This window comes from Pseudophryne corroboree, chromosome 6 (genome assembly GCF_028390025.1).
Source record: "Pseudophryne corroboree isolate aPseCor3 chromosome 6, aPseCor3.hap2, whole genome shotgun sequence".
Classification (NCBI taxonomy): Eukaryota; Metazoa; Chordata; class Amphibia; order Anura; family Myobatrachidae; genus Pseudophryne; species Pseudophryne corroboree.
The window spans coordinates 569,814,263-569,825,485 of NC_086449.1; the positions used below are offsets into that span (position 1 = coordinate 569,814,263).

Sequence of the window (11,223 nt, forward strand, 5' to 3'; positions counted from 1 at the left end):
ACAAAAAAATCCGAAATCCAAAATTTTTCTGGTCACAAGCATTTCAGATATGGGAGAGTTAACCTGTAGCACTGTATAATGACAAACAGTGGTAGCTGCTCAATCATTCTGGAGATAATTATACCAGGTTCTAAAAAGGGGAGGGGTCATAACAAACAGCAGACAGAGGGGGGAGGGGGTGCTTCTCCCCACTCACCACCACCCCCCTGGTATCCCCCCAGCACACTGGCTATTGCCTGTGACAATACTTGAACCTATCTGGTAATAGAAACTAATGCAAATGCGATTTTCTAGGCTACAGAACTGCTAATGTTAGCAAGTAAAGCGGCCGCCCAGAAATGAAAAGAGTCGCCCACCGAAGCGATCGCAAATCCATTTGCTACTGCGTACACAGTCACAGCCTATACGCAACAACGGGGAACATTGGGCCTAATTCAGACCTGATTGCAGCAGCAAAATATTTCTCTAATGGGCAAAACAATGTGCACTGCAGGTGTGGCAGATATAACGTGCAGAGAGAACCCAGCAGTGAGGTGAGCGATCTAACTAGATTTGACAAATCTAGGGTCAGCGATAGCGACACGCAGGGCCGCGCATCGCTATCGCTATGGGCATACACACGGAGTGATCCGTGCTTAATTTCTAAGCAATCTAGTCAGAGTGTTTAGAATTTAAGCACGGATCTCTCCATGTGTAACACCCTTGTTTCTGACTGAAAAAGTGGTTCAAGTGCAAGGATCCAACAGTACGTTTCTCAATGTGGTCAAATGCTACTTTGCACCCCAAACCATATATAATGCATTGGGTATGCTGTGTAGCCTTATTACGTTGCACCAGTGCCCTCCTAATACCGAACTCCAGCCACAGGACGGTCAATCAGGGCCGGAGCTTCCACTAGGCAGCTTTAGGCAGCTGCCTAGGGGCGCCGAGACCTGAGGGGGCGGCCTGCTACAGCTGCATGAAAAAGGTAGCGTGGTCCTACCTCTCACAACTGCCGCAATCCCCCCAGCACTCGTATCTACAATAGTCATGACTGCCAAGCAGGGTGACATGAAGTGCTGCTCTTCGTTCCAGGCTCTTTCACAGACTACTCAGTCCCAACTCTGCATCGCAGCCTGCAGGTGAGATGGCTACATAGTGCACTGTCCGCATTTGATAAGGAAAGAGGGGGAGAGCAGCAGTCTTGGGGGGGTGGGAGCTGAGCTGAGCAGCAAGCATGCACACTATCTGGGGTGGATGAGCAGCAGCATGAACACAGATGGTAGAGGGTATAGAACAGAAGACATTTAAAAGAGTAGGGGAGGGGGTGAGAGCAGCAACAATCCACACAGACTATGGAGATGGGGAGAAGAGAGCAGCCATGCAACAGAGTGGGGTTGGGGGAGAGCAGCAGTATGCTTTTCACCTGAAGGCCGGTTAGGGGGAAGGGGCAGTAGGCAGAACTTTTGCCTAGGGTGCCGAGAATACTTGCACCGGCCCTGCGGTCAATACATATATACATCGAGACGGCACTCTTAGCGACTTGTAGTGTAAAAGACTCTCAGTCCCGTTGTAGTCAACGTATCAGAACTTTTACTTTTGTTCTTTTGTCAGGATGGCTATATACAATAGAGATGAGCGGGTTCGGTTTCTCTGAAACCGAACCCGCACGAACTTCATGTTTTTTTTACGGGTCCGAGCAGACTCGGATCCTCCCGCCTTGCTCGGTTAACCCGAGCGCGCCCGAACGTCATCATGACGCTGTCGGATTCTCGCGAGACTCGGATTCTATATAAGGAGCCGCGCGTCGCCGCCATTTTCACACGTGCATTGAGATTGATAGGGAGAGGACGTGGCTGGCGTCCTCTCCATTAGAAATTAGATTAGAAGAGAGAGAGAGATTGTGCAGAGTCAGACAGAGTTTACCACAGTGACCAGTGCAGTTGTTGTTAGTTAACTTTTATTTATTTTAATATAATATATCCGTTCTCTGCTATATCCGTTCTCTGCCTGAAAAAAAACGATACACAGCAGCAGCCAGTCACACAGTGTGACTCAGTCTGTGTGCACTCAGCTCAGCCCAGTGTGCTGCACATCAATGTATAAAAGGCAAAGCTTATAATAATTGTGGGGGAGACTGGGGAGCACTGCAGGTTGTTATAGCAGGAGCCCCCAGGAGTACATAATATTATATTAATTTAAAATTAAACAGTGCACACTTTTGCTGCAGGAGTGCCACTGCCAGTGTGACTAGTGGTGACCAGTGCCTGACCACCAGTATAGTAGTATATTGTTGTATGTATTGTATACTATCTCTTTATCAACCAGTCTATATTAGCAGCAGACACAGTACAGTGCGGTAGTTCACGGCTGTGGCTACCTCTGTGTCGGCAGTCGGAACTCGGCAGGCAGTCCGTCCATCCATAATTGTATTACAATATATACCACCTAACCGTGGTATTTTTTTTTCTTTCTTTATACCGTCGTCATAGTGTCATACTAGTTGTTACGAGTATACTACTATCTCTTTATCAACCAGTGTACAGTGCGGTAGTTCACGGCTGTGGCTACCTCTGTGTCGGCAGTCGGCAGGCAGTCCGTCCATCCATAATTGTATTATTATTATAATATATACCACCTAACCGTGGTTTTTTTTTCATTCTTTATACCGTCATAGTGTCATACTAGTTGTTACGAGTATACTACTATCTCTTTATCAACCAGTGTACAGTGCGGTAGTTCACGGCTGTGGCTACCTCTGTGTCGGCACTCGGCAGGCAGTCCGTCCATCCATAATTGTATTATTATTATAATATATACCACCTAACCGTGGTTTTTTTTTCATTCTTTATACCGTCGTCATAGTGTCATACTAGTTGTTACGAGTATACTACTATCTCTTTATCAACCAGTGTACAGTGCGGTAGTTCACGGCTGTGGCTACCTCTGTGTCGGCAGTCGGCAGGCAGTCCGTCCATCCATAATTGTATTATTATTATAATATATACCACCTAACTGTGGTATTTTTTTTTCTTTCTTTATACCGTCGTCATAGTGTCATACTAGTTGTTACGAGTATACTACTATCTCTTTATCAACCAGTGTACAGTGCGGTAGTTCACGGCTGTGGCTACCTCTGTGTCGGCAGTCGGCAGGCAGTCCGTCCATCCATAATTGTATTATTATTATAATATATACCACCTAACTGTGGTATTTTTTTTTCTTTCTTTATACCGTCGTCATAGTGTCATACTAGTTGTTACGAGTATACTACTATCTCTTTATCAACCAGTGTACAGTGCGGTAGTTCACGGCTGTGGCTACCTCTGTGTCGGCAGTCGGCAGGCAGTCCGTCCATCCATAATTGTATTATTATTATAATATATACCACCTAACCGTGGTTTTTTTATACCACCTAACCGTGGCAGTCCGTCCATAATTGTATACTAGTATCCAATCCATCCATCTCCATTGTTTACCTGAGGTGCCTTTTAGTTCTGCCTATAAAATATGGAGAACAAAAAAGTTGAGGTTCCAAAATTAGGGAAAGATCAAGATCCACTTCCACCTCGTGCTGAAGCTGCTGCCACTAGTCATGGCCGAGACGATGAAATGCCAGCAACGTCGTCTGCCAAGGCCGATGCCCAATGTCATAGTACAGAGCATGTCAAATCCAAAACACCAAATATCAGAAAAAAAAGGACTCCAAAACCTAAAATAAAATTGTCGGAGGAGAAGCGTAAACTTGCCAATATGCCATTTACCACACGGAGTGGCAAGGAACGGCTGAGGCCCTGGCCTATGTTCATGGCTAGTGGTTCAGCTTCACATGAGGATGGAAGCACTCAGCCTCTCGCTAGAAAACTGAAAAGACTCAAGCTGGCAAAAGCACCGCAAAGAACTGTGCGTTCTTTGAAATCCCAAATCCACAAGGAGAGTCCAATTGTGTCGTTTGCGATGCCTGACCTTCCCAACACTGGACGTGAAGAGCATGCGCCTTCCACTATTTGCATGCCCCCTGCAAGTGCTGGAAGGAGCACCCGCAGTCCAGTTCCTGATAGTCAGATTGAAGATGTCAGTGTTGAAGTACACCAGGATGAGGAGGATATGGGTGTTGCTGGCGCTGGGGAGGAAATTGACCAGGAGGATTCTGATGGTGAGGTGGTTTGTTTAAGTCAGGCACCCGGGGAGACACCTGTTGTCCGTGGGAGGAATATGGCCGTTGACATGCCAGGTGAAAATACCAAAAAAATCAGCTCTTCGGTGTGGAGGTATTTCACCAGAAATGCGGACAACAGGTGTCAAGCCGTGTGTTCCCTTTGTCAAGCTGTAATAAGTAGGGGTAAGGACGTTAACCACCTCGGAACATCCTCCCTTATACGTCACCTGCAGCGCATTCATAATAAGTCAGTGACAAGTTCAAAAACTTTGGGTGACAGCGGAAGCAGTCCACTGACCAGTAAATCCCTTCCTCTTGTAACCAAGCTCACGCAAACCACCCCACCAACTCCCTCAGTGTCAATTTCCTCCTTCCCCAGGAATGCCAATAGTCCTGCAGGCCATGTCACTGGCAAGTCTGACGAGTCCTCTCCTGCCTGTGATTCCTCCGATGCATCCTTGCGTGTAACGCCTACTGCTGCTGGCGCTGCTGTTGTTGCCGCTGGGAGTCGATGGTCATCCCAGAGGGGAAGTCGTAAGCCCACTTGTACTACTTCCAGTAAGCAATTGACTGTTCAACAGTCCTTTGCGAGGAAGATGAAATATCACAGCAGTCATCCTACTGCAAAGCGGATAACTGAGTCCTTGACAACTATGTTGGTGTTAGACGTGCGTCCGGTATCCGCCGTTAGTTCACAGGGAACTAGACAATTTATTGAGGCAGTGTGCCCCCGTTACCAAATACCATCTAGGTTCCACTTCTCTAGGCAGGCGATACCGAGAATGTACACGGACGTCAGAAAAAGACTCACCAGTGTCCTAAAAAATGCAGTTGTACCCAATGTCCACTTAACCACGGACATGTGGACAAGTGGAGCAGGGCAGGGTCAGGACTATATGACTGTGACAGCCCACTGGGTAGATGTATGGACTCCCGCCGCAAGAACAGCAGCGGCGGCACCAGTAGCAGCATCTCGCAAACGCCAACTCTTTCCTAGGCAGGCTACGCTTTGTATCACCGCTTTCCAGAATACGCACACAGCTGAAAACCTCTTACGGCAACTGAGGAAGATCATCGCGGAATGGCTTACCCCAATTGGACTCTCCTGTGGATTTGTGGCATCGGACAACGCCAGCAATATTGTGTGTGCATTAAATATGGGCAAATTCCAGCACGTCCCATGTTTTGCACATACCTTGAATTTGGTGGTGCAGAATTTTTAAAAAAACGACAGGGGCGTGCAAGAGATGCTGTCGGTGGCCAGAAAAATTGCGGGACACTTTCGGCGTACAGGCACCACGTACAGAAGACTGGAGCACCACCAAAAACTACTGAACCTGCCCTGCCATCATCTGAAGCAAGAAGTGGTAACGAGGTGGAATTCAACCCTCTATATGCTTCAGAGGTTGGAGGAGCAGCAAAAGGCCATTCAAGCCTATACAATTGAGCACGATATAGGAGATGGAATGCACCTGTCTCAAGTGCAGTGGAGAATGATTTCAACGTTGTGCAAGGTTCTGATGCCCTTTGAACTTGCCACACGTGAAGTCAGTTCAGACACTGCCAGCCTGAGTCAGGTCATTCCCCTCATCAGGCTTTTGCAGAAGAAGCTGGAGGCATTGAAGAAGGAGCTAACACAGAGCGATTCCGCTAGGCATGTGGGACTTGTGGATGCAGCCCTTAATTCGCTTAACAAGGATTCACGGGTGGTCAATCTGTTGAAATCAGAGCACTACATTTTGGCCACCGTGCTCGATCCTAGATTTAAAGCCTACCTTGGATCTCTCTTTCCGGCAGACACAGGTCTGCTGGGGTTGAAAGACCTGCTGGTGACAAAATTGTCAAGTCAAGCGGAACGCGACCTGTCAACATCTCCTCCTTCACATTCTCCCGCAACTGGGGGTGCGAGGAAAAGGCTCAGAATTCCGAGCCCACCCGCTGGCGGTGATGCAGGGCAGTCTGGAGCGACTGCTGATGCTGACATCTGGTCCGGACTGAAGGACCTGACAACGATTACGGACATGTCGTCTACTGTCACTGCATATGATTCTCTCAACATTGATAGAATGGTGGAGGATTATATGAGTGACCGCATCCAAGTAGGCACGTCACACAGTCCGTACTTATACTGGCAGGAAAAAGAGGCAATTTGGAGGCCCTTGCACAAACTGGCTTTATTCTACCTAAGTTGCCCTCCCACAAGTGTGTACTCCGAAAGAGTGTTTAGTGCCGCCGCTCACCTTGTCAGCAATCGGCGTACGAGGTTACATCCAGAAAATGTGGAGAAGATGATGTTCATTAAAATGAATTATAATCAATTCCTCCGCGGAGACATTGACCAGCAGCAATTGCCTCCACAAAGTACACAGGGAGCTGAGATGGTGGATTCCAGTGGGGACGAATTGATAATCTGTGAGGAGGGGGATGTACACGGTGATATATCGGAGGGTGAAGATGAGGTGGACATCTTGCCTCTGTAGAGCCAGTTTGTGCAAGGAGAGATTAATTGCTTCTTTTTTGGGGGGGGTCCAAACCAACCCGTCATATCAGTCACAGTCGTGTGGCAGACCCTGTCACTGAAATGATGGGTTGGTTAAAGTGTGCATGTCCTGTTTTGTTTATACAACATAAGGGTGGGTGGGAGGGCCCAAGGATAATTCCATCTTGCACCTCTTTTTTCTTTTCTTTTTCTTTGCATCATGTGCTGATTGGGGAGGGTTTTTTGGAAGGGACATCCTGCGTGACACTGCAGTGCCACTCCTAGATGGGCCCGGTGTTTGTGTCGGCCACTAGGGTCGCTTATCTTTCTCACACAGTCAGCTACCTCATTGCGCCTCTTTTTTTCTTTGCGTCATGTGCTGTTTGGGGAGGGTTTTTTGGAAGGGACATCCTGCGTGACACTGCAGTGCCACTCCTAGATGGGCCCGGTGTTTGTGTCGGCCACTAGGGTCGCTTATCTTACTCACACAGCGACCTCGGTGCAAATTTTAGGACTAAAAATAATATTGTGAGGTGTGATGTGTTCAGAATAGGCTGAAAATGAGTGTAAATTATGTTTTTTGAGGTTAATAATACTTTGGGATCAAAATTACCCCCAAATTCTATGATTTAAGCTGTTTTTTAGGGTTTTTTGAAAAAAACACCCGAATCCAAAACACACCCGAATCCGACAAAAAAAATTCGGTGAGGTTTTGCCAAAACGCGGTCGAACCCAAAACACGGCCGCGGAACCGAACCCAAAACCAAAACACAAAACCCGAAAAATTTCAGGCGCTCATCTCTAATATACAATTCTCATCACAATTAAAGATTAAATTATTTATGAACCAGTTCTCCCCAAGATTCTCCAACTAAGTATGCTCCTTTCTCAAAGTAGCCCATACATAATATAGGTTAATTAACGAAACTGTGAGCAAGTCTGGTGCCATTACAGTCCCCTGAGTTTTTAAATCACTCTGAAATCTTAATGTTGGATCTCTTGCCAATTTTAAATGAAAATATTTTTTTCATTGACTGCATGTTTGCTTATGTTAATAAATGAATTTTCTGATTCACTAAAACATCTCTGATGTCAGTAGATTTGATAATGATTTTTGTATCAACAACCAAATTGTTTATCTCCTTTCCTCCGGAGATAACTTTTCTCTCAAATTTTTTTTTTCTGTTTTAAAAAAAATTTGTTTAAAACCTGTTTGTCACAGACATCGACTGATAGCACCCCTCTCCCCCACAGGGCACACCTTACATGGAGTATGTAGAGGGGTGTGCGGGGGCCATCTCCAAATCCCGGCTGCCGGTGCCACGATTCGCTGACATTTAGGTGGCGGAGCCTAATTCCGTCAAGTACCCGGCCCCTCTGAGACCTCTGCTGTGTTCAGGAGGGACAGGTAATGTATCTCCAGTTGGTGTCCCCCCCCCCCCCCTCCCTGATACTCTCTCCCTTGCCCCTCTCTCTCCCTGACACACTTTTCTTCTTCTACCCTGATACTGTCCCTCTCTCTCTGACACTGTCACTCTCTCCCTCTCTCTCCCTGACAGTCTCCGTCTCTCTGACACTATCTCACCCTCTCTCTCTCCCTGACACTCTCTCTCTCTCTGCCACTCTCTCCCTCTCTCCTCAATATTGTGTGTCCCCCTCTCTCTTTAACGCTGTCTCTCTATCTCCCTGACACTTTCTCTATTCTGTCACCCCCTCTCTCTCTATCTCTCCTTGACACTATTACTCTCCCTCCCTCTGACACTGTCTTTCTCTCCCTGACACAGTCTCTCTCTCCTTGACTCTCTCGTTCTCTCTCTTTCTCTCTTTGACACTCTCACTCTGTTTTGCTCCCCTCTTTCTCTCTCCCTCCCTTACTGATACTCTCGCTTGCTCCCCTCCCTCTAACTATTCCTCCTTCCCATTCTCTCTCTCTCTCTGACACCCTCTCTCTATGCCCATGATCCTCTTTTTCTCATTCCCACTTTTTCCATGAAACTCTCTCTCTCTGTCCTCCCCAGGGCCGGCCCTACCACTAGGCAGCTTTAGGCAGCTGCCTATGGGCGGCGTCACTTGAGGAGCGGCAACGCTGAGAGGGATGAAATAAATGACAGCCAGGAGGATGTGTGTTGCGCTGGCCGGGAGGAATGTGAGTCACCTGCTCCATGCTCACCCTGGGTCGGATCTGCTGTGTGGGGGCTGTAGTGGAGCCGCATGTCTGAGTCCTGCACCGCCTCCCCTTCCTGCCTTGGCGCTCGTTCCACCGCTTCCTTCCCCGGACCTGATGACTGGGGAAAAGCCGCGACCGCGACCGCAGCAGGAACTCTTGGCAGTCAAGCCAGCCGGGAGAGAGAGGTAGCTGCTGCGCATACACAGCAACAGCAGCAGCTCTCTTATATCCACACAAGTCACAATTAGCTGCCAGTGTCTCCCCTCTGTATCCCCAGGTATGTGTGCACTATATATATGTGTGTTTGTATGTATAGTATATGTGTGTGTTGTGTAGTGTGTGCAGTCTGTGTATTCTATCTCTCCCCCCCCCATCCCCCTGCTCATAACACGGTAACTTTCCCAATAGTAGCACTCCAAGCGGGTTCAGTATGGTATGCCAGCGGTCGGGCTCCCGGCGGCCAGCATACCGGCACCGGGAGCCCGACCGCCGGCTTACCAACAGTGTGGCGAGCGCAAGTGAGCCCCTTGCGGGCTCGCTGCGCTCGCCACGCTATGGGCACGGTGGCGCGCTACGCACGCCACTCTATTTTATTCTCCCTCCAGGGGGGTCGTGGACCCCCACAAGGGAGAGTAAGTGTCGGTATGCCGGCTGTCGGGATTCCGGCGCCGGTATACTGTGCGCCGGGATCCCGTCAGTCGGCATACTGAAGACCACCCCTCCAAGCACACACTGTAATAAGGCTTTCTGGTGGTCAGCTTGTAGTCAACGTTTCAATGCACTAATGTATTGCCATTTTCATCATGTCCTTGAAGCATTGACTATAAGCTGATTACCAGAAAGCCTTATTATATGGTTGGAGTGCCGCTATTTTGCAAGGATATACTGCGTGTGTATATATCTATATATATTTATATATCAAGTATGTAATGTTTGGCACTCCCAAATAAATTATGTTACCAGGTGCCATCCACAAAGTTGTATATATATATATATATATATATATATATATATTGCAAGGAAGGCAGCTGCACTTCAGAATTTGTTGTGAGGAAAAACTTGTATTAAACGTTACACAAGCATAACCGATGGCCGCTGACCTGTAGTTCTACATATGTAGTGTACGTGTTGGTCTGCCCCTGCAGTCTATACTACGTCGGTAAGACACAATGCCTATTTAAGGAACGTATGGCCCTACACAGGTCGGCCATCAGGGCTGCTCTCAATACTGGCAAAAGCGACCAACCAGTCGCACGCCATTTTGTCCAGATGCGGCATAGCCTGGCTACGGTTAGGTACAAGATAGTGGACCAGGTCCCTGCCTCGGTTCGAGGAGGGGACAGAGCGGCCCAACTATTACAATTAGAGGCCCGATGGATCTTTAAATTAGATACCATCCACCCCAGGGGCCTTAATGAACAGTTGAATCTACAGTGTTTCCTTTAATCAGGGTTGGCATATGTAAGTATGCACCCTGTTAACGTCCTGGTCCCAATAATCCTGTTCAGGCATGTGTAATCTTAAATGCATATACAGATAGTTTGGCTCTAGGGACGAGATGGGTAATATACCTGTTACACATTTAATGTCTGATGCTCAGTGATGTTGTGATTATTTCTATTTCGCTGTATATGTATTTTTATTTTTATTTATTGAGCTCTGGTCCGACCAGTCTTGTTGTGACAGGACCCAATATGGTCCAATTTGGACCCTGCTGGGTTATCAGTAGTCAATATTTTGGATAATTTCGTGCAGTTTCACTTATACACTAGCATTGTTTGTTTATTTTAATATACATGTTTTATCTGTTTTTTCTATTTTTCACCTATTTGTCATTCATTATACGGCTCCACACTTGCTTTTTATGCATTTTTATGCATTTTTATATATATTCATTTACAGTAGCTTTGGTAGGTTTTTATTCAGCATTACATGTCACAAATGTTATGCGAGGCAGCGCAGCGCTGCGACGCTGCGTCGCATCTCCATGGTTACCGTTTTTCCTCTGTCAGCAGCCACGTCACTGGGAGGTCCGAGGCGCGGGATGACGCGACTTCCGGATACTGCATGCCACACGCTGCCGGAAGCGCGGGCTCCGTACACCGGACGGCTGGGACGTGGAGGCGGACGCAGGTTCGCGGTAAAGGTAAGGTATTTAAGTTGTTTTTTATGCACAATCACTAGTTTGCAGTGTCCTGAAGAAGGGGGTCCGTCCCCCGAAACGTTGACCAATAAATGCACCTTTTGCTTTAGTACCTCTGAAAGTGAAAGTCTCTGAGTGCCGCCGCTTCTTCCTTGTTGTATATATATATATATATATATATATTCGGAGTCTTGTAAGTCAGTGCAGTAATCAGTGTTTAATTATTAACATTTGCAGTGTATCCTGAAGATGGGGATACAGTCCCTGAATCATTGATAATGAAATGCTGATTTCTT

At 47.3% G+C, this 11,223-nt stretch overlaps 1 protein-coding gene across 2 annotated transcripts in view; it reads left to right on the plus strand.

Annotated features, from left to right (window-relative positions):
* SYCP3 (synaptonemal complex protein 3) overlaps window positions 1-7,985 on the plus strand; it is a 596,881-nt gene extending 588,896 nt beyond the window's left edge. For both annotated transcript variants that reach the window (XM_063927814.1, XM_063927813.1), the window contains exon 9: window positions 7,872-7,985. In XM_063927814.1, the coding sequence (XP_063783884.1) occupies window positions 7,872-7,958 (87 nt within the window). In that variant the 3' untranslated portion in view covers window positions 7,959-7,985. The remainder of the gene's footprint in view (window positions 1-7,871) is intronic.
* The last annotated feature ends 3,238 nt before the right edge of the window (window positions 7,986-11,223 follow it).